This window comes from Rhinolophus sinicus, chromosome 9, assembly GCF_057876585.1.
Source record: "Rhinolophus sinicus isolate RSI-liver-muscle chromosome 9, RSI-T2T, whole genome shotgun sequence".
Taxonomy (NCBI): Eukaryota; Metazoa; Chordata; class Mammalia; order Chiroptera; family Rhinolophidae; genus Rhinolophus; species Rhinolophus sinicus.
This window is the reverse complement of record NC_142509.1, coordinates 20,906,793-20,930,603: the sequence shown is the minus strand read 5'-3', so window position 1 is coordinate 20,930,603 and position 23,811 is coordinate 20,906,793. Positions and strand designations below refer to the sequence as shown.

The window sequence follows — 23,811 nt, the reverse complement described above, 5'->3', positions numbered from 1 at the left end:
TTCCATCCCAGCTCAGCTCCTAATGAGCTTTGCCATTTTGAGATAATCGAACTTGTCCTCTCTGGCCCTCAGCTGTCCCCATCTGTAAAATGGGTTGAGGGTCCTCTGTGCTGAGGCCTCCGGCCTGCGCAGAATCATCCTTACCAGCTCTGGCAGCCACGGAGGCAGAGCTCGCACTAGGGGGCGCCAGGGCCACCGCAAAGCCCAAACGAGGGGCGGGTCCGGGTCCCCGGGGCGGGACGTCGGCAGGGTGGGGCGTCGGCGGGCGGGCCCTGGTGCCAGGTGCGGTTTGGTCCTACCCGGGTCCCGTAGGCGTCGCATCCCGCTGGTGCTCGGGGCTGAGGTTCTCCAGCGCCCGAGGCGACGGCGGGACCTGAGAGGAACTGCTGCGGTCCCCGCCTTCCCCTCCCGATTTCCGCGCCCCCGGGACCATGGCCGCGCAAGCCGGTAAGGAGGGGCCGCGCTATCCTGTCCCGCCGTTACCTCGGAAGCTGGGGCCCTGAAGGGAGCCGGCGGCCTCGGGGGCGTTCGGGTGGAGTGAACCCCCATGGGTCCCGGGTCCTTAGGAGGAGAATTTGGGGAGTGAGCACCGCGGAGCCTCGGAGGTTGTGGGGCTCCGGAAATTGGGGAGCCGAAGTTAGAGACTCCAAGGGGCATGCGGGTGGGGCGGCTTCCCGCGAGTTGAGGTCCCCGGGAGGAAGGGATGCTGGCTCTGCCAGGGGACCAGCGTTTTTTGTGGACCTGGCGGCGACCTGGCAGGTTCCCAAATTAAAACCCTTTCTAAGGAGAGCATTTGAGAGCTCGCTTCCCAGCATGTCATCAGCTTGTCTCAAACTCGCATAAAATTTCTCAAAAAGAAAAAGAAAAACCTTTCCAAAGAAGCTGAGGGGTGTGGGTTCACGTGAAGTTTGGGTGTTTTGGAGTATAGGGATTACCGGATCCTCAGCGTTCGAGATAATTGTGAGGGGATGGAGAGTGACCCCAGCTTCTGAATTTGCGGTGAAAAATGGAGGAGAGTATCCCTGACAGGATCCAAGATGTCTTGCAGATATCTTGGTGCCAGCAGTCCCCTGGGTCTTGGGGCTCTTTGCAGGAAATAGGTGAATGTGGGCTCTTCTTGGGGAAGGTAGGCCCCTTGGGATTATGGGCCCTCCCATGGCAGCTGGGTCCTCCGTTGTCCTCTGTCAGACAGGAGGAGAATGTGACCAGACACCTCCTGGAAGAGTGTTCCAAGGGCGCAAGGGTGGCTTCGGGGTTAGCTTAGCTGGACCTGCCAGGCCTCTCCCAGTCGCCTCCCACGCCACCCTGCAGGTTCCTGCCCTCCGCCGTTGTCTCCCAGCAACAAGGACTTTTTGTTGCTTGTGTATCCCAGCCACCTGTGTGAGTGGCCCAGCCTCTAGGTGACCAGGGTCAGCGTCCAGAAGCTTTCTAGAGGTGGCAGGAGGGAACAGTGGAGGAGGGAGGCTGTCCTGGATATGTGCCCCCACTTCCTGGCTTTCAGCCTTTAGACAGTCACTTCCTCCATCCTGAATACAAGGACCAGGCCACGAGTGGGTCACTTCCTCACCATGGGAGTGTGGGATTTTCTCCTTATTCTTGGAGGGCTAGCGGTAGAACTGTATCCTGTTCCTTCCTTTTATTTTTTTAGCTTCCAGAATTCTTCAGCTGACATGATTTCTGATGACTTTCTAACCTCTGTGTAACATAGGTTCCCTGTCTTGAACCTCGATCCTCAGAAACTTGTAAAGGGTCTTAAGAGTGCAGGAGTGTGGATTAGGTTTTCTCTGAGTGAACCCAAGGCCGGCTAGAGGCATCAAGCCTCGAGGTGCATTAGTTGATGCATTCTTCCATATGAGTATTTGTTGGGTACTTCTGTGCCATGTATTTATTTAGCCAAGCACTGCGGACTATAGTGATGAACAAACAGACAGTGCCATTTGTCTTTGTGGTACTTATAGTCCTAGAGATGGACGGTGGGTAATTGAGGTAACAAATGAGATAAATGCTATAATAATTAAACAATTGAAGTAAGCGTTATAAGAGTGCCCTAGGGGTGAGGAAAGTGAATAGGGAATACTTTCCTTTAAAAAGCATACTTTTTATGCTGACCCTTAAGGCTAAGTAGAAATTAGTCCAGCAAAGAAAGGGCAAAGAACATTCCAGGTTGAGGGGAGACCCTGAGGTAGGAAGGCATGTTGTACCTTTGAAGAGCTGAGAGAAAGCCAGTGTGGGGAGGAGGCTAAGGCTCAGAAATCACTTGTTCAAGGTTCCATAGCCAAATAAATGGCAGTGGTCAGAGTTCATATTTTCTAACTTCAAATTCAGTGCTTCATCCTCTCTGTATCACAAACACCAGAATGAGGTTGCCCGTGGAATCAGAGAAGGAAGTGGGACTTAAACTTTTACTTGTTCTGGCCAAACTGTTCCAAGACAACTCCGATGCCTGTGTAACAGGAGAATCAACAAAGAAATCAAATATTTACTGAGTGCCTGTGATGTCTAAGACATTGGGTTGAGACAGGTTTTACCTCTTTTAACAGATGCTAGAGCCAGGAGACACTTGAGATGATGTAACTCTCCTCATTTTACATATGAAGAAACTGAGGCCCAGGGAGGAAAATGAATTTGTGCAGGATCGTTCAACTAGTGGTAGAGCCGGGATTAACCGAGGACTTCTCCAGCGCTCTTTCTTTTCTTTTCTAACTTTTTTAACTTTTTTGAATTAAAATTTATTGAGGTGACGGTGGTCAACAAAACTACATAGGTTTCAAGTGTACAATTCTGTAATACATCATCTATATATTGCATTATGTGTTCACCACCCAGAGTCAGTTCTTCCATCACCATATACAGAGGGTGCCAAAAAAATGTATACACATTTTAAGAAAGTAAAGAACTGTTAAGATTGTAATACTCAATATATACCGATAGCAAAAGATGACTACAAGTCACGTTTGGCTTCTGCAATTACAAGAGGTGCTCAGAGTAGTTACCATCAGCGTCCAGACACTTCTGATGACGGCGAACTACTGCTTGACTTGTTTCTGTGCGAGGCCTCAGGATCTTCCCTTGTGCACATCACACACAGCACCATGCGTCTCAGACTTACCACGAATGCGTGCAGTTGTTAGGCGTGTTGGAGGTTCTGTTGCATACTCATGCCTCCATTGTCATACTTTCACAACGTTCTCGAGTTTCCATTACCACTTCAAAATGGTCTTGCGTTCCTCCAACTACAACTGTGCTTCTGCCATTTTCCTTGACTGTCCTGCCTGTTGCATGGCGATGCTGGCATTCATTTGATTCACGCCATCTTTTGAGCAAATGTCATACTACACTGCTACCATAATTCAGTTCAACTTCGAAAAGTAATACATAGATAACATTGCTTAAAATGTGTATACATTTTTTTGGCACCCCTGGTATTTGGCCCCCTTAACCTCTTCTACCATCCCCACTCCCCCTTTACCCTCTGGTAACCACTAAACTGTTGTCTGTGTCTATGAGTTTTTGTTTCTTTGTTTGTCTTGTTCCTTTGCTGCCTTCAGTTTTATATCCCGCATGAGTGAAGTCAGTTGGTTCTTGACTTTTTCTGACTTACCTCACTGAGCATAATAATCTCAAGATTCACCCATGGGATTGCAAATGGCAGTATTTCATCTTTTCTTATGGCAGAGTAGTATTTCATTGTGTATATATACCACACCTTTTTTATCCACTCATCTATCGAAGGACACTGGTTGTTTCCATGTCTGGGCCACTGTCAATAATGCTGTAATGAACATTGGAGCACATATATCTTTACGGATAAATGTTTTCAGATTTTTGGGGTAGATACCCAGGAGAGGGGTTGCTGGGTCATATGGTATTCTATTCTTAATTTTTTGAGGAACCTCCACACTTCCTTCCATAACGGCTGCACCAGTCTGCATTCCCACCAACAGTGTATGAGGGTTCCTTTTTCTCCACAGCCTCTCCAACACTTGTTACTACATATTTGCCTTGTTGATGATAGCCATTCTGACTGGGGTGAGGTGATATCTCATTGTGGTTTTTATTTGCAGTTCCCTAACAGTGAAGTTGAACATTTTTTCATGTATCTGTTAGACGTTTGTGTGTCTTGTTGAGAGAAGTTTCCGTTCTCCAGCGCTCTTTCTAATATTCCAGGCTGCTTGAGGCATACAGGGTCTGCCACACAATAAGCCCTTAATAAGTACATATGGAAATGAATAATACATGGTTTGTGCCTTCGAGAAATTCACTGTCTGCTTAGAGTAATTAAGAAAAAAAGGATAAATCAAGAACAGCTATATGAAGTCTGCAGGTGATAATATTGTGGAATTTCAAAGGTGAGGGAGAACTCTGTTCATACACTCATTCTACAAGTATATATTGAGTTCCTACTATGTGCCAAGCACTTTTAGGCCCTGGAGGATACATCAGGGAACAAAGCCCAAATCGCTTCCCTCATAGGAATTATGTTCTGGTGCGGAGAGATAGGCGATGATTAAATATATGAATATCGTACATCAGGGATAAATGCTCTAAAGAGAAATAAAGTAAGGGCACAGGAGCAATGGGAGGTCAGGGACGCTTCTCTGGTTAATGACATCTGAGCAGAGAATTCAAGCAAGGGATTGAGCCATTTGGTGAAGACATTTTAGAAGAAAAGAATGAACAAAGACTCTGAGCCAGGAATGTGCGTGGCATATTTAGGAACAGCAAGGTGTCCAGGCTGTCTACCAGATTTGGTCAGAGAATGCTGCTTGAAGGAAGTCAGATTTGAAAAGTCTTACGTCGGTTAAAAAAAGGACGGAGGGCATGATATCTTGCTAGGGAAGAAACTGGGAGTGGGATGCAAAGCTGGGCAAGTTTCAAGGTCTTCGCCAGGGATGTTGAATTGATACATGTGGGAGAGTTGTGGGAAGTGGAAGGTAAGGCCGAGGGTGGGGGAAGCCACACTGTGGAGGGCTTCATGCGAGGCGTGTGGAATTTTCCAGTCTTCAGTAGAGACTGTCATGGGCAGGGCAGGGTGACTTGGATAGCCCTGGATATAGGATGGGGGGAGCAAGGTAGGGTCCAAGAGGACCATAAGGTTTAAAGCTGACTGGAAACCCACCAGGTTCAAGAGGCTGTATTAAGCTTTCCACATTCCTGATGGGATTTCTGCATCTTTTGGAGGCTGGGTTGATTCCCAGTCTAGGGCTAGCTTCTCGACAGTGCAACCGGGAGGGGGCATAGGGAGGGGTGAGGCATCACTGGCCTTTCAGTGAGAAGACCTGGAGCTGTACCCGTCTCTTGCACGTCTATCTTCTCTCTGACTCTAGACCTTTCTTTATCCAGTAGCAAGAATTACGCCCTTTTACCTATTAATTTACATCCAACAGTAGCTAGGCCATGAAACCATCGCTTGGTTTGTATACCTTGAGCGTCCACCCTGGGATTCTATTTGGTCAGGCTTTCTGCCTGTAATTTATTTTTCCAGGAAAGAAAGTCTAAAATGTAGTTGAAGACATAGACTTTGGGGTTAGCGGACCTGTGGTCTAATCCCAGCTCGGCCACTTGTTGGTTGAGCATTTCATGTTTCTCTTCAGTGAAATGGGAACAATAATAGTCCTTCAATACTCGCCCTTACCTCATGGGATCTTTCTATTTGATTCTCATTCATGCTTGCATAGTGCTTAGGACACTGCCTGGCACATAATAAGGACTCAAAGTAGTTAAGAGTTTTTTTTCTCTGTCATTGACAATGGGTAGAGAACTGCTGTCTGGGACATATGAATTGGTTAACCAGTTTTCTGATAAAGAGATTCTTTGTAGGCCTTCCTCTTGATAAGAAATTGCGAACTCACTCACAGCTAAGTCAACTTACGGTTGGAAGGGAAAACCTGAGTGTCCTAAAGCCACAGGAACCATCTGTCTTTTTGTTTTTCTACCAAGTATCTTATTACTCTGCCAAGTTTGCCCTGCCCCCAACACCTGATTTATCCCTCGCTGATATTTCTGTGTATATCCTTGACCCTCACACCCCAGGAGTTCTCACCAAGGACTCCAGCAGTTTGTGGCGGCCTACTCTGTGTCTTGCACATGGGCACGTAGAAAACATTTGCCGAATTTGTTTTGAAAACGTTCTCTTCAGAATTTAAAGGTTAGTGTACTCAGCTCAGCCTTTTCCCCGGCCAACCCCCTGGATATGCATGAAAGACAGAAGAAAAGCTACTCACAATTCTAAGTGCCAGGTATCGTGGGAGGTATATTACATTATTTCTCTAATCTTCTTGGTAATCCTGTAAGGAAGTGGTATTATCCTCTTATTAAAGATTAAGGCACAAGCTCAGAGAGGTTAAATAATTTGCCTAAGGACACAGAGCCAGGTTTCAAACCCAAGTCTAACTTCAATTCTTCTGCTTGACCCTTACAGATTTTTCCTAGTAAATTAAAGTGCAGAAGAAAACAACAGCAAGGATGAAACCTTCTGAAATGCCTCTGTCTGTGCCTTAACCTGAAAAATGAGAGGCCCCTGGTTTGGTGTCTCAGAGCTAAAAGGAATAATTTGATCCCTCCTTTTGTAAAGGAAAAATCTAAGGTCCAGAGAAGTCCAGAAGCTCCTTTAAAAATCAGCCAGGGGGTGGCCTGTTAGCTCAGTCGGTTAGAGCATGGTGCTGGTAGCACCAAGGTTGCGGGTTCGATCCCCGCATGGGCCACTGTGAGCTGCGCCCTCCTTAAAAAAAAAAAAAATCTAATCTTTTTTCCTTAGACACTCCCTTTGGTAATATTTGGTAAGCTAGTGAAGAGGAAAACCCTTTGGGATACAGGGGAGAGTATCTGGAGGAACATTAGTCATTACTATTAGTCTTGTTGATAGTCACTTCATTAAAATGTGATCTTTTCTCTCTTGGCTGTTTCCCGCCAGTTGCTGCCCTGCCCTCTGCTTCCTGCTTTATCCTGGAACAAGTGGGATTTATACACCTGACCTGCCAGTTCCCAAGAGGCCCAGCGGTTAATATGCTTGTTGTTTTGTGCTACACTGAATTGGCTGGGTTTTGTTCCTGGTTCTCATTGTCTAGTGGAACATGAGAAGCACCAGAGATTTTTCTTAAATGAAAGGATAGGATCTGTGCATGTTGGTTCAGTCTAGGCTTTATGGTCTCATGAGCTCTCAGCCCTTGGGGATTTCTCACAACTTTGAAGTCTGAAAAGGACTAGTTTGCAGAAACCCAGCTCTCAGACCAAGATTAAGGTGAATGGTAATGTCTTGTGGGAAATGCACTGGGACTGAGCTGGGGTACCAGGCCGAGCCCTTCCACTGAATAACTGTGTAGTCTTGAGCAAGTCTTGCCTTGTCTGAAACTGCATTGGGTAATAAAAATGCAACTGATGGGGTAGTCTCAGAACTTGGGTTTGAGCCCCTCCCAGACCCGCTTTCTCATGGTTAGAAAACTTGATTCTCCTTCTCCAAGCCCATTTTTCTTGCAGAAAAATGAAAGGGTTGGATGAGAGTAGATGATTTTTAAAGGCCCTTCCAACCTTACCATCCTGCCATTCTAGTGCCTGCCCAGTGGATTCACAGATTGGCTGAGGATCACATCATCAATTATTAAGTTGGGAGAAAGAAGTGTATGTAAACTGAACGTATTTTGTACCTGTATCCAAAAGATCCTGAAGGTGAGAACCTTTGTAATGAGCCATTTGTTACAAGTCTTACCGTGTTTGCATTGCACACTTCCCACTTAAAAGTAACAAGTTCCCATAATGAAGGCACAGTTTTCTGATTATTAAACACCTAATAAAGGCCCCTTATTGTTTGAGGCTGCTGGGGACATTTACTTATTCAAGCTCCCTTTCTGGACTCTGACAGTCAGTAGCCACTGTTGATAAGTCTGCAAATACGAGAGAAAAACACAGTAGAGGGAGAGAGTAAACAGCCTGGTACGATGAGATATTTTCCTAGAGGAAGAATGTCCCAGGCAGACTGGGCTGGACTCTGTGTAAGATTGGTCTTCCACTAGACCTTACAGGAATCTCCATAGACTTTGTATTATTATATTTATCTTACATTTCTAGAATGAAAGTTGTAAGAGCTAGGATCATCAGCTTTCAGGGCTATGAGAGAGTTGCAGAGACCAAGAGTATTCTTTTGAAGAGTGTCTGGGCTTGGGAGGCTGAAAGCTCTGGGTAAATATGTTTGCTCAGGTGCAACATGATAGATGAGGCCTGTGCATCTACATGTGACTTTACCTGTAGGTGGTCACCTGGGAACCAGAACACTTCTCGTGGAATCATCCCTGCCGACCGTTGGAGCTTATCTTTGAAAATTACTGGCAGTTGGCTACAGCTTTTCAGTTGGATTCACTGCACAAAGGAGTGTTTATTCTGCACCAGGCGTTATGCTAGGCCCTGGAGATCTGAAGGTTTTCAAGATGCAATCTTTGCCCCTTAGAGCTGGGAGCGGGTGGGAGGGCAGAGAGGGAGGGACCGAGGGAGACAGAAATATACTGAACTGTAATTACAGAGCAAATAATATAAAATACTTATAGACAAAGTAAAACTAACACTGCCTGCCTTTGGGGGACCATCAAGGAAGGATAGAAGTTTGATTGGGGCAGAAGGTGGGTAAAATATTCTAAACACAGAATAGCTTGAGGTGTGACTGTTAGGATGTAAGAACATGAATGTGTGTGGCAAGAATAGAAAATAGATCAAGATGTGACTAGAGCATCCCCTTGTAAGGGGTGATGAGATATAAAGGTTCTTTGGGGCCACTTTGAAGAGCGCCAGGGACCAGTCTTGGGTCCACGAGTCCTTTGGAACTGATAATCGTTCCAACTTTTAATAGTGTGAGGAGTTTTCACTCCTGCCACAGGACCTTTGCACATGTCTCTCCCCCCATCCCAGTCTCCAGTGATCCTTCCCTCCTCCTTTTTGCCTGGTTAATTTATGTTCATCCTTCAGAACTCAGCTTGAAAATTACTTCCTTTCAAATATATGGTGATGGAAGGAGAACTGACTCTGGGTGGTGAACACACAGTGGGATTTATAGATGATGTAATACAGAATTGTACACCTGAAATCTATGTAATTTTACTAACAATTGGCATCCCAATAAATTAAAAAAAAAAAATTTGTATCTTAGGAAAAAAAAAAAAAGAAAGAAAAGAAAATTACTTCCTTAAGGAATACGTGTTTGCTCTACCCCACCGCCATTTTCCTGGTTATGAACGTGATCTCTCCATACCACTTGGCCCAATTATAATTAACATAATTATGTTATTATTGACTCCCTGTTCTATGTATAATCTCGCTGTTGTTTGCTGCTCTTTCCCCAGCACGATGTTAGACATGTAGTCGGCGTGCAGTAAATATTTGCTGAAAGATTAACTGAAGCATGTCCATTGAATTTAGCAATAAGCGGTCACTGTTGACCTTGGTGAGACGGTTTCAGAGAAATGGTGGGGGTGGAAGTCAGTTTGCAGTGGAGTATGAGGTAAGTGGGAAGTGAGGAAATGAGGGCAGACAACTTTTTAATACATGTGGCTGTGAAGGGGGAAGCAAGTGTGGTAGCTAGAGGAGAAAATGGTGTCCAGAGTTGATGGTTGTTTTTTTTCCAATGGAAAAGACTTGAACTTGTTTAAGTGATCATTGGAAGGAGTCAGGAGAAAAGAGAGGGGTGGTGGAGATAACTGAAAGCGCACCTCTTCTAAGAGGTGGGATAGGATGGAATCCCCCACAGAAGTGCCATGCTAAGCAGTTGAGCCTTTGTTCTCTAGACATTGGGGAGCCTGGGGGAACCAGCTAATGAAGAGAAGCAAAGACCTGAACCAGGGCTGCGGTGAAGGGCGGGGAAGGATTGGAGAGACATCTGGGAGGTAGAACCGGGTGGATGTGAGAGGAGAGAGTAGGGGTCTTGATTTTTGTGCCCCTCGTGCCCAGCACAGAGCAGGTGCTAAATAAGTGTTGAGTGGCTTGGAGTTTCTCAAGACTGGAGAAAACAGGGCAGGCTCTGAAGGGTACAGCAAGAACCAGTTCTCTTGAATATCCTCATAGTGGAAAGTCCTGATCCTTTGCGTGTTTTGGAAACCCCCCAGTCTTTCAGAGCCAAGATGTTGAATTGTCGAGTAAGTGGGTGGTCAGGTTAGAAACCGTGCCTTTTGGGTTAAAAAGTAAAAACAAGAAACATGGTGTGGCTTCACATAATGAGATTTGCTGGGGTGGGGCGTGGTGGGTCACAGACGGACTCTGAAAGCCCTGCAATGTAAGCGTTCCAAACATGTTTCACACGGGTACCTCCAGAACTTGGGAGATTCGTTTGGATGTCTGTGTTCATTAAAACCCTCTCACTAGTTCAGTGTCTCGCCCACTGTCCATAACCCAGTTGAATGGGTCTCTCGGGCTTTCTGCCTTGGAGTTTGTGAGGAGGATGGTACGCTCTCAGGCCTCTACCACCCCCCAAACAAAAAGGCCCCTCGTGAGGTCTGAGAATTTGAGATCTAGGAGGTGAGGGGCATATATATGCCCTCTCACTGGAACTAGAAGAGACGCGCGGGTGGATGGAAGTTTCCAAGCCTCTGCCAGCTAACTGAACTCTCTTGTGGGTTTGAGGACAGCTTCTGCGCCCTGGCTGCCCCAGAATGCTGCTGAACAATCTTGAAGTGCCTTGGGCTGTGCATTGTCTATTCATGGCCCCTGTGCCTGTGAAACGGGGGATTGGTGACTGTCACTGTGCCTGTGGCAGTCTAGAGTTACCCAGAGAGAACAAAGCTGCATACACGGAGCACACAAGGGAGTCTTGTAACAACCTTGTCCCGCTTTCTAGGGCTGAGGCAGGTACCACAGCTTGATCTCAGCTGCCCTCTTTATTTCAAGAAGTTGGCATCTGAGCCACCCAGGAGTATTGTGTTTTGTCCCTTTTGGAGGGACATGGACCGACTCGGTGCTATTGTCCACGCTAATATCTCAGCCTACATAGCCCTTCCCCAGCCTTTCTCAGCCTTTGGTAAATCTTCACCATCTTTCAAGGCTCAGCTCAAGTGTCAGCTTCCTCTCCAAAGACTTTCCTGGCTCCCCAAGTGGACCAAGTAGGAATTAACGTAGTGGAGAGAGAGGGATGAGCATGGGCTTTAAGAACGAGCCAGACTTGAGTTGGGATCTGAGATCTGCCACTTGGCCTGGCACCCCTGGCCCCAAGTTTCAATTCTCCCGTCTGTTAAATGAATACAATAATATCTGTCTCACAGGATTGTTTGAGAATAAAATGAGATTGGGTCTGGGAAAGCACCTAGCACAGTTCTTGGCATATGGGAAGTATTCATTAAATGTTTGTTCTTTCCTTGCTATACCTGTAACTTCTTTCTCTGAACTAAAACAGCACTTCACTTCTACCGCTGGAAGGACATCTAAGCGAAACATGACAATATGGAAGAATTGTTTCTTTTCCAGTGCATTTGCTCCCTGGGGAACAGGGATGTTATCCAATAGTCCCCAATGTAGAGCTTGTAGAGGACTCATGGGTCCAAGGAGAGGACCCTGGACGAGGTGATGGCAGGTCTGCACAACCAGGACTTTTGAGGGATAGGAGAAGGAAATCACGTGATTAGCCCAGAGAGGAGACGTTCCTGGGTGCTGGTTGGGAATAGTTGTTAGGAAGGGCTGACCTGAAAAGAGACTTTGTTCATGTGTCTACTCAAAACTGGAAGCAAGGACTGACACTTCTAGAAATGGCAGGTTTTGTTGCAGTAGCAAAAAGAATGATCAGAACCATGTTGTAAAAAATGGAATGAGACTACTTTGGAGGCCATGAATTCCCGGGCCCTGGGGCCGTGAGCAGGCCCCATAAGTGCTTACCAGAGATCTTGTGGAGGAGGGAATTGTGCATATAGCAGGCCGTTGTCCCAGCCCTTTCAATATGAGGGTCTGTTAACTCGAGTCTTATTCCACACGGTAGGACTCCTGTCCCTCTGCCCCATGCTGCTTCCCGCCCCTGAATCCCTTGGTTTTGTGTGCAGGTGAAGACGCCTGGAGGTGTCGCGGCTGTGGGGACCATGTCATTCCGAGCCAGAGGCGGTACAGGACTGTCAACGAAGCCTGGCACACCTCTTGCTTCCGGTAAGTAGCTCTGTCCTGTTTTTGCCAGTTACAGGCCAGGAACTGTTTCATTTTCTGGAAAACAAAAATAAGCTTCTGCTGGGAGACTTTCCATTTCAGTGGGTGTGGGGTGGGGAGAGATGTGCCAAGGAAGAGCCCGTGAGCAAAGTGAAAGTGCAACAGCCACAGATGGGTTTGGTACAGGTGGGGTGGGGGGATGGGAGGAGGCCTTTCCAGGGTGTCCCAGCACCCTCACTTTATAGGTGAGGAAACTGAGGCCCACAGTGACTTTCTCTTGCCCGCACCACTGATGACGCAGGTGCCGTGAAGGTTGTTTTTCAGTGCAGTTGGCAAAGCCGTCTCTTCACTGCAGGATGCCTCCCTAGTTTCCTGCTTTTTGTTATTAACTTTATTGTAGCACTTACTGTTTTGAAGCAGCTTGGTTTCTTGAAAATAACACCAACTTTAAAGTCAGATTTGTTCCTGTTGTCTGAGGTTGTTTCCTCATCAGGAAAATACAGATGTTAAGGATCTATCTCGTAGACTCACTAAGATTGAATGAAATAATAGGCCAATATATGCCAAGGGCCCAGCCCGTGGTGAGCCCCCACGGGATGGTTGTTCCTTTCTTCTGTGAGATTGGAATCCTCAAGAGTGGGAGCTTGTCTCTGCATTTTCCAGAACATAAAACAGTGTCTGGCCTGTAGCCATGACTCACCAGAGGCTGGGTGGGCATGTGGCCCCCGCAGTCTGAGTGGTGGGGCTGTGCGCCCATCCCGAGAATGAGGCAGACTAAATAGGCACTACTTGCTATAGATTCCAGCTCCCACACGTAGCTCTTGCTGCAAAGCATCCCCTGTACTGATATCAAGTAATTTAATTGACCTTTAAGCACTTGCCTTCCCCCCTCCTTCCCGGAACTACATGGGGGGGTTGGCCGGGAGAGCGCTGGCCTCTGGAAGAATTGGAGAAGAACCAGCCTTTTCTGCCCTTTCAGCTCTAACTCTGCTCTCCAGTCTTCTCTGGATCCTGCCTTCGTTCCTCCTCCTTTCACCCTCAGGGAAGTTGATTTCTACCTTTACTGTGCGTTTTAGTTAAGCAGAGTATGAGAGCTGTAAAGCCTTGGGCTAGCATTTCAGAGCTGAGGCTAACCAGCAGCATCAGAATCAAGTAAATTTCCAGGCTGCGGCTGGCCTTGGCATCTAACCCATAGGGTCATATTTGTTCCTGCTGTTTTCCTATTTGTATGAATATTTCCTATCCAAAATAAGCAGGAGCTGGTAGAACAATCTAATCTTTGGAATTTCTGGATTCTCTTATAACCAAAGCACTTTAGGGACCACCTACTTATGATATAACCCCTTCATATCAGAGATGAGAAGCTTAAAACCAGAAAAACAAAAAGAGTTACACAGACAGGCGTGGATGACAGGAGGTGATCTTAGAACTGAAGTCTTGGGTCATTTGTAGGCCTGGGCAGATGCTAGCTTATTAGAGAGCACTGTGTGTGTGTGTGCGTGCGTGCGTGCGTGTGTGTGTGCGCGCGCGCGTGTGTGTGTGTGTGTTGCAGTCAGAGAGAGAGAGACAGACAGAGCGGGGACATACACACAAATACATGCTTGTAAAGAAGTTAGGCACGTTATTGTGGCAGATAAGAGTGCAGGTTATGGATTGAAACTGTCTGGTTTCGAATCCTGGCTTTGCAGTTTATTAACTGGCCTTAGGTGACTTTCCTGAGCTTCAGGCACCTCCTCTATAAAATGAGAATGAGAATAGTACTCATCCCACGAGGTTGTTGGGGAGAATTAGGTGTGCTGACCTGTATAAAGTGCCTAGCGTAGCACCTGATACATAAAAAACCCTTATAATCTGTAGCTGTCACTTGATATTATATACTTGCTCATGCATACATTTATTTCTCTTATTACATGCTCATTGGCCATTTGATGTGGAGCCTCTGGAATTAAATTTAACTTTGAACTACCCTGGCACAATTAAACCAAAGATAATGCCTGTGGGGGAAGTAGAGCATCTCCAGGTTCGGTCTCCTACTTACGGCTTTTCCTCAAGTACATTGTCTCTCTAATCCAGCTCTATTGAAGGCGCGATCGCCTTATTCCTGAGCTTTCCCACACAAACTGGATGACACGGAGCCTGGTTTGCAGCCTGGTCCTTTGCCCTGGGGAGAATGGCTGCTTTGCAGCCAATCTGACTTTTGCCCAAACGGGAGTAAAATCTTCAGGGCAGGAAAGGACTGTACTTGTCTGACCCCAAAAGTAACCTATGTGGTGTGGAACATGAGGCGTCAGCCTGAATGGTCTTTTTTTACAGTCTCTCCCACCCCAGCTTATCTGTGATTCGCTGATGAATTCAGAGTGACTGGCTGCAGGCCTGCAGGACGCTCCCTTCATGCCACCCAAAGAAATTCATTCTTCGTGACTCCCTTGCAGCCTCGCTGTTACCCAGCTGGCCTACAGTTACAATAAAGGAAATGACTTTTCTTATCCCTTCCCCCACACCTTTGTTTTCCTAGTCACAGGCTGGGGCTGGATATTGAATGGAGAAATTGCTGGGGTTTGGCCCAAAGTCCTCCCCTCAGCTTCTCCTTGTATTACCCCAGTGCCTGTCTGTAGCCACATCCGTAATCCTGCCTCTTAGAGCCTTCCGCCAGTTTCTAGGTGCCTGGGACAATAGGAAGCCACTTAAGGCTGGAACCATAAGTGGAGGCCAGCTGACAGATCGCCTGGAAGTAGCCCAGTCTGTAACTGTGCTGGTGCAGCTGGGCACCTGGCCAGGATCCCTCTGATCTCTGGGCACCTGGCTGACCAACCCTCCTGTTTCCTCTCTCCAGCCTCACAACAGGCCTGTTTGGACTCTGAAGTTCCCTGTAGCTTTCGCTTTCCTTGAGCAGTGCCATTGGTTCTAGAGCTGGGGCCATTCTCTCTGAAGCTCTCTGGAACTGGCTCTCTCTCCTTGGGGGAGGCCGGGAAAGGAGCTGGACTGCATGTCATTTGCAGCTGAGGTTCAAGTGTGCAGCTATGAATATTGACCTGGCCTGGTGGCATGTTGGCAAACCAAGGAACCTTAACAAGTTTTCTGATGATTGAGTTCTCACCCTCATTAGAGGTGTTTGGCCCAGGAGGAGGGGCTGTGGGAGGAGGGAGAAGCTGTCTCTGTTCCTATCTGGGGCTCTGTTTGCTTGACCTGGTTCCTAATAGCATTGTCAGAGGGAAAAAACCACCATTCTTAAGACTCCTGGGAAGTGTCCAGGGCCTCCTTTCTCAGGATCATAAACACGGACTAGTTGAGCTTTCTCTTTTGAAAAGGGATTTCTCATGCCTGTGTTCTAGAAAAGGGGTAACGCAGACAGAAAGCCATTGTCAGTTCATCAGACAACAGACCATTTCCGCCAAAGTTGTGACTCCAGGAAAGTCCAGTGAAGAAATTACACACGTGGCCACCAGAGACTGTGGTGTAATAGGCTGGCTGATGACAGTGTTTTCTGTGACACTGAAAGCCATGCTCATTTTCTCACCCACACCCCTATCTAAACCTGCGCGATAGAAGCGTAATTACAGTAATAGGTTCCATTTATTGAGTGCTTGCTCTGCATTAGACACTGTCCTAAGCATTTTACATGTGTTACCTCATTTAATTCTTACAACAACCTAATAACTGTAGAACTGGTCCTAACCTATTTTACAGAGAGGGAAATGGAGGTTACCTGCTCACGGTCGCAGAGCTAGTCAGAGGTGGGATTTGAACCCAGGCATTCTGTCTCCTTACCTAGAAGAGTCTCTTTGCATTCCTGAATATGGGCATGTCACTTAACTTCCCTGAGGCTCTGTTTCCTCTTCTGTAACTTCAGGGTGAAAACACTCGCCCTGCCTGCCACATACTGGGTGTCAGATAACACTGAAGTGTATTGGTTCATGAACTCTCAAGTGTCAATAGAAGTGCTGTTAAAACGTCTCCTGGATCTCTGGCTCCTGGCGTGGGAGTCAGTGGATCAACCCTGCCATCTGCTGTTGATGTTGCTGCCGCATTTATTGACCCAAACCTTTGATTCTGGTTTGCTCGTTTGTCTGGTTTATCTCTAAGGAAACAGCCAGCCAGCAGGTCATTAAGTCTAGCTGTTGGACAGGGGGTTGGGGCCTTCCTGACAGAGGAAGGGAAGGACAGACACCTGGGCCTTCCTCTGCCCCCACGAGGGACTCCAGCATGAACACAGAGTAGGGTTCCTGGTATGTAGCAGCAGCAGCATGTAATGTGCAATGTGTCTTAATCCTGCTCTGTTCTTTGGGAGGAGAGAACTAAGACCCTATAGAAGCTCCACAGGTGCTGTTCAGCGCAGAGATGGGGAGGCGCGGGGGGGGGGGGGGGGACCAGGGGTGGATGATATTATTTATTAAGCATTGTTTAGCGAGCTTCACTTAGATTATCTGGTTCAGCCCTCACAATGACCCTGCAATCCTATTTTAGAGTAAAACAGGAAGGCCCAGATAGGTGGAGTAACTTGCCCAGGGTCACACAGAGCTGACCTTTGAACTCAGGTCTCCCCAGCTCCCAAGAAGGTTTTCTTCGCACTGAGACTCCCAGGAAAGAACAGTAAACTTGGAGTCAGAAGACCTGAACTTGAGCCTTAGCTGAGCCAGGCCAACTATGTAACGGCAAGTTCCTTCGCCACTGTGAGCTTCAGTTTTTTTATCTGTAAATTGTGATGACAGTAACCCACTTTGTGGAGGAGTTGTGAGGGCCAAGTAGGTAATGGAGAGGGAGGCACCCTGAAAACATGAGAATGGTGTCATGTAAGGGGTTAGCAGCAGCACGTGGCAGCTTCTCACACTAAGCGCTCACGTGTAACTGTGAGCATCAGCTGCTATATTACGGGCACCAAATTAAGTGCCATTGTGGATACAGACTTGATGTACTGGCCTGGTCCCCTAACTGGCTCCCTCAGACAGCTGCAAAACAGGTAACAATGTGGAGCCTTCCTAATAGTGGGCTCTAGTCTGGCTTCCATTGTGTCTCGCCCTTGAAACTACATACATTCTCTTACTAATATTCCAAAGACAGTGTCATCAGTCGGTCCACAGGCTACTCTTCCGTCTGCATCTTATATGACCTCCAAACTGCACTAAAAGTAGCAGAGAAAAGTGAGTCAGAGTTTAGAGTCAGCTGCTTGAATTTTCATCCCAACTTCTCTTACCAGCCACCTGACCTTGAGTTAGCTGCTTAATCTTTCTCTGCCAGTTTCCTCATCTCTAAAAGGGGAAATAGTTCTCGACTGAAAAGGTTGTTGTGCAGATTAAATGTGATCATATATTCAAAGCCCTTAGCCAGTGCCTGGCCATAATTAGGATTTAACAGATGTTAGCATTTATTAGTGGTGTCTTTGTCACTCTTGAAACGTTCTCCTCCCTTGGCTTTCATGACATTCCACATTCTCCTGCTTCCCCCCCGTCACTTCTCTGGTCATTTCAGTTTGCTTATCCTCCTCTATGTTGCTCTGAGATGTTGACATTTCTCCAGGTTCTCTCTGGGTTTGCCCCCTAGGCAGTCTCCCCCACACCCGTGGCTTCTGTTGTCCTGATGACCCCCAAATCAATATCTTCCACTGATCTCTAGACCTAGCTGTCCTGCTGTCAACTTCCCATGTCCATTTGAATGTCTTCCAGGCATCTCATACCCAGGTGGGCTTTCAGTCTTCCCCCCAAAACTGGCTTCTCTCCCATCGTAACCTGCCCCGTTGAATGGCAGCACCACCCACCCCCTGCTGAGCCAGCACCTTGGAGCCCTTCTCGATGCCTCCTCTCTCTCGTCCTCCAAGCCTCCAGGCTGTGTTATCTCCAGGTTCTATTTTGAGTGTGTCCACCTCTTTCCATTTCTCCTTCTACCACCCTGTTCCCGGCTACCATCATCTCACATGGATGACGGCAGCGGCCTTCTGTCCATCGTCACTCTGTACCCCGTAATCCAGTCTCCACAGGGCAGCAAGAGGGAGTGATCTTTAAACAAAAAAAATCTGACCACATCACACTCTGTCATCGCTCTGTCCTTACACGTTTCCACAACTTTCTAGCGTTCTGGGATAAAGACCAGAGCCCTTAAAGTGGCCAGCAGGGCCCCCCGGGGGCTGGCTTCTCCCCACAGCCTCCTGCTCTCTCTACTTCAGCCTCACTGCTCTTCACAGGACCCAGAATACACCCTTCTTCCTTCTGGTGTGGTCTTTGCTCCTGCTGTTCCCTCTGCCAGGAATGTCCCCTCTCTCTCTTTTGGCCTAATTAACTCCTGTCCATCCTTCACATCTTTACCTGGATGTCTCAGGGAAATAGTTATAGAACAGGTCACGGCCCTGTTTTATGCCTTCCTAGACCTTCCCTTTGAAACCTCTTTTTGTGCTTTTAATTTCTTGTTTATTTATTTCATCCTCTCCTTAATGACATCCTGAGACCTCAAATATTCTGTAAGCATAACTTGGTCAGGGACAATGGGGCTTTTTGCCCCTCATTGAGTCACCACTGAACATATTGTTGGCATGGGAGGGATGTTTGTCGAAGGAATTGCCGCGGTGGCCAAGAGATATGATGTAAGCGAGGCCTTTCCCTGCCTTTCCCCTCCCCCACATCCTTCCCTTAGCAGCCACCATGGTACAGTTACTGTAAATGGCAGGGAGGAATCAGTTCCGCACATTGGGTTGTTTTGGAAAATTGCCTGCAAGTGTCGAGGTGAGAAGTTAAAGCTTTGTCTTCTGCCCCCAAATGAGCCAGAGAGGCTGACCCAGGAGTCCTGTGAAGCAGCAGATCCGGGGCTGCACTTTTCTGTCGGTACCGTCCTTGAGAGAGGCAGTAGAGGAAAGAATGACGTCAACCTCTGTAGCCCAAACGAATCATGAATTGGCCTGAAAGCTGACAAATCTCTATTCTAATTGTAAGTTTGACTGATTGATTGATTGACTGAAATTTTAGAAATCTTCGAAGGATGGCATTAGCTAAAGATGCTCATTGAGTATAGAGGGGAAGAAATGGGATACTTACATAGTATCGTTTACTTACAGGTGATTTATGGTGGGGAGGAGGTGGATAGGTTGGTGATTCCACGACGAACTTTGAAATGGAAGTGTGTCCTGTGGGAGTTCAACTAGCTAGATCTACACGTTAGGAGAGCAGTCGTGTGGTGGTTAAGAGCGCAGCCTCCAGAACCAGATTGCTCAGGTTCAAATCCTGGCTCTGCCATTTATTAGCTGTACACCTTTGGCAAGTTACTCACCCTTTCTGTGCTTCATTTCCACGTCTATGAAATGGAGATACTGACCTATGGCCTGCCTCCTAAATGTTATCGTGAGGGGTAAGTGAGTGAAGTTGTGAGTAGTACTGGGTGGGAACGGGCCTCCTTGCACAGAGTGAGCGCTCTTGAATACTAGCCATTTGTTATGAACTGCTAGCGAGCTCCGTGTCTCCCAAGGCTGACTAATATGTGAATTTGCTGATACATGTTTAAAGAAGTAATGATTTTTGTCAGTTACAAACTAGTTTTAAGAAACAGTGGAACAATGAATGGCCAGCAGTGAAACCGAAAGTGAAAGGTTAATGAGGCAAAACCAGTAGTGTGTCTCAATAAAGATACTGAATCTGGATTTGGTCACCAGTAGGGGTTTCTTTGCTGTAGGCGGGGCTGGTTTGGCCGGCTCCTGCCAGAATGAGATTTCTCTCCATGGCTTCTCATTTCCCCTTCTTTTAGGTCCATGCTCACAGAGCAACCTTCTGACGCCTAGTTCAGCTTCCTAAGACTCTTGATAACAGGAAGGGTTGGGAGGTAGTACCTGTAGAGGGGGTGTGGGTGTTCTGATTTCAATTGTCAATTCTTAAATGGACAGTGGGATTGATAAATGTTAGGGGGAACCATCCTCGAACGTCTGCACCTGTCTGGGCACTGTGAAGTCCTGTTTCTGGACCTAAAAGACCAAAAACGAGGCCTGGATTAGGATTGTTCACCAAGGCGACACAAGCCTCAGGGTGGTCGGCCCATCAGTCTTTCTCTGACCATAGCCGCTTCCTCCTGGCTTCCTTCAGCATTGACCTACTGGTATGGAATTTTGTATTCACCTAAGTACGCCTTCCTTGTACAGACGAAGAAATGGAAGCCCAGAGAGGTTGCATGGCTTACCTCAGATCACACAGCAGGTTTGTTATTAGCCAGGTCACATTTTCAGCTCTTCTCTGCCAGGCCCGGGCTTTTCTGGCATTCCCCGGAGATTTGTTAAGGTGTCCAGCCAGCCTTTTTCCCCAGTGCAGCCAGGAGGAGAACGTCTGTGTAAACACAGCATTTGACACTGAATGTTGCGCATTCGATTTTCTAATATTAGTATCACAGAGCAGCCGTGGGTGATTATATACAAGGGGTTGTGATCCCATTCTGCCGTCCATACAGACAAATCTCATCTGTTAAAATGACCAACTCACTAGAGACGTAGCCTGAGGATGAAGCCGTAGTCTGCTGATAGTGGATACATGTTGGCCAGCAGATGTCACGTGGACATGTATGCCGCCAGCTGTAGACTTGAGAGAGAGAAACTGGCAGCTGAAGACCAGTGTTCGCTTTGGTGTTTCAGGCTTTACATCCCATTCATTGGGAACCTCTGCTCGTGTAAATACCTCCAATAATTGTTCACTGCCTATGGGCGACTCTTCCACCTGGCAGACCCGGCCCTTGGTGCTCTGCCCCTGCTCTCTTCACCGTGTCAGCCTCCTCTCTGCTCACTCCTCACCTGTGCCCCGCGCTGCAGCTTGCGGGCCAGACTCTTAGGCCCCAGTGCATTGGCTCCTGGTGTTCCCTCAGGCTGAGATGCTAGTCTGCCTGGCTCTCAGCCTGTTAGATTCAGCCAATACGTCCTGTCCTCTGTGGAGGAGCCTCCCCAAATCAGCCCTCACCCTTCCCCAGCAATAGAGGAGACTTTTTCTCTCTTCTATTCTCCTGTCTTTGTTACAGCTCTGTCATTATTTGTTTACACCTCTGACGTCACTCTTAGAGTGTGAAATTCTGTCAGTATCTAGTTCGTAGGGGATTGATTTGGGGCCGTATCTAGTTTGTCTGTATCCCAGAGCTTAGCAGAGTGCGTAGAATGCGGTGGGTCCTCAGTGTTTGTTGGACAAGTTAGGTTTTTGTCGTGTTACCACCTTTCTCTTTAGACACTTGGATCATGCCCTTCCAGTATGCATCACCACGACCTCTGCTCTGCAGTATTCTCCCAGGCAAGAGCTTTTCTTTTGAAGTGGGGGCAGGGAATAAGACCTCTGTCTGCAAATGTCATTCCCAAGTCTACAATCATCAAAACTAGGGCCTTCTGCACTGCCTCGGGGTGCTGATTTGCCTTGTGTTTTTCCCCCAAGCATTAGAATCCCTCCTCCCCTGGGCAGTGTTGGAGGGGTGCTAATAAATTCTCTTTCTCCACATTCCTCACCATTACCAGGAAAAACTTCCAAGTCCCTCAAGGCTGACTTGAATGAGGGTAGTTTTCTTCTGGCCATGCTTTCCTGAAGCTGCTCTGTAGTGGTCCTGCTCAGACCCGAGGGTCCGTGACTGGGCTCCGTTCCCCTCAGTAACACTGTTTCTGAAGTTGGCTAATGTCACTCCTTGGCTTTTGTTTCTTTAAACTTGTTTCAGTACCAAAGGCGGCCTTTTCATGAGATGACCCTATATTCTGGAGTCACCTTTTCCCACTGTACCCTGAGCACCAGCACAGTGTCACTGAGGAAAAGAGAGAGGCAGTTCCTAGAGGGTTACAGATGAGTAAGAACAGCGCCGGGAAGGTGAAAGGCCCCCACCAAACATTTACTCATTAAGCTGTATCCAGAATAAGAAGATGAATAACCTATCTTGTAATCATTTCCTCATTTGTATCAAGGGGATAAACAGTGATCTATCCTACCTGCCTCGCAGGGTTAGTGTGAGAGTAGAATGAAATCACGTCGAAGAGCCCATAGGAAGGAGTAAAGCCGTGGTTTCCATCATCGGTGTGCATCAGAAACACGGGGTTTGTTTCAAATGCAGATTGTAGGGTCAGAAATATTCATTTTTCAGCAAGCTGCCCAGGGGAGTGCAATGCTGCCATTCTTTCAGCCACACTTTCAGAAATACCAAAGTAAATCAGACAGCAAATGTAAAATAGTTATTTTTTTTATTTATTCTCGTAATGTTTATTAAATCATCCTGAATTCAGGAGTTTCAAAACAATATAACTCTTTAAAGAAGGCACTTTTGAAAATAGACACAATTGCATACATAATGGCCCTCTCTCTCAACATTTTAGTGTATATTTCCCAGGAAAAAGTATATTCTCTTTTGTAACTACTACTGTGTTTACCCGAAAATAAGACCTAGCCGGACCATCAGCCCTAATGCATCCTTTGGAGCAAAAATTAATATAAGACCCAGTATTATATTATATTATATTATATTATATTATATTATATTATATTATAAGACCTGGTCTTATAGTAAAATAATACAGTTATCCACTTCAAAACTTTAACATTGATATTTTATTCTATGAATCTTATTCTATGAATCATATTCTGATTTTTATACTTCATGGTACTTTTTTCTTTGAGGATGGGGTCCAGGGTCACATTTCGCTGTCATGTTTCTTTGGTCTCCTTTGATCTAGAAAAATTCCCTCGTCTTTCATTGTTTTTCATAACATCGCTCACCATTTTTGAAGAAGCCATTCTATTTTATAAAGTATTGCTTAATTTGGGTTTGTCTGTTTCCTCATTATTTGATTCAGCTTATGCATTCCTGACTTTTCTCAGGATTCTTCATGCTTGTGGAGTGGCCATTATTCTAAAGGACGTATGGAAGCCGCCTGGCCAAGGAAACAGATCAATTCTGCTTGGTTAGTTAGCCTTCTTGTTTTAGGCCTTCAAAGCTCCTGACCTACTGGACTTCAGGTTCCCCCTTTGCCGTTATTTTTTAAGTACTTTTATGACTGCATGATAGCTGACCTATTGATAAATCTGGAACTTAAACTCAGTTTTCCTGACTCCTCGCTCTGCAAGCCTTCTAGCTAACTCCGTCTCATTTTGCAATGCTTTCCAAGAAGCTCTCCTGTTATCTCACTCTGAGGCAACTTTAGTGTCTTGGACCTGGAATCCAAAGTCTTGGGTTAAATCCCAGCTCTGCCAATTTTCAGATCTGTGACCTGTACGACAACCTTCACTGTGAACCTCAGTTCCTCATATGTATGAGATGACAACCCCAACCTCAAGCGTTATGAGAATTAAATGAAAGCATATGTGAGTGAGCCCACTGGAGTGCTTGGCTCATGGAACAGGCAGGGTTTTCCAGAGTGGGAGCTGAGTGTCCACGACTGCTGGAAGGTGGTGTCATGTTCACAAACACCAGGCAAAAGACACTGCTTGGCGTCCTTTTAATCAAGTGTCATGGAAATCTGGATAGAACCTTAGAGATTTAGTTGAATCCTTTGTGTTACAGCTTATGAACTTGAAGCTAGGAAGGAAGCTTGGGAAGCCCAGGATGTATGAGGGTATCCGGCAATGTGTTTAGATTTTCAGACTTGAAAAATTATGTCCCAATATGCTGAAAAAAAACACAAAAAAACTTACCGGGACAGTAATGGAAGCACTGTTAGTAACTTTTGAAAATCCATGGGGAATGCAGGTAATACCCCAAGTATGAGTATTTGTTCCACACCTACTATATACCAGGCAC

General features: G+C 46.7%; 1 protein-coding gene and 1 non-coding gene across 2 annotated transcripts in view; both read left to right on the top strand.

The window, feature by feature from the left end:
* The first annotated feature begins 271 nt into the window (after positions 1 to 271).
* LIMK2 (LIM domain kinase 2) overlaps positions 272 to 23,811 on the top strand; it is a 54,399-nt gene continuing 30,859 nt past the window's right edge. Inside the window, exons 1-2 of the mRNA XM_019754270.3 lie at positions 272 to 447; positions 12,003 to 12,102. Of these exons, the coding sequence (XP_019609829.1) occupies positions 432 to 447; positions 12,003 to 12,102 (116 nt within the window). The 5' untranslated portion in view covers positions 272 to 431. The remainder of the gene's footprint in view (positions 448 to 12,002; positions 12,103 to 23,811) is intronic.
* Positions 6,631 to 6,704, top strand: TRNAT-GGU (transfer RNA threonine (anticodon GGU)). Its single transcript has one exon. It is a non-coding gene; the product is annotated as a tRNA-Thr (tRNA).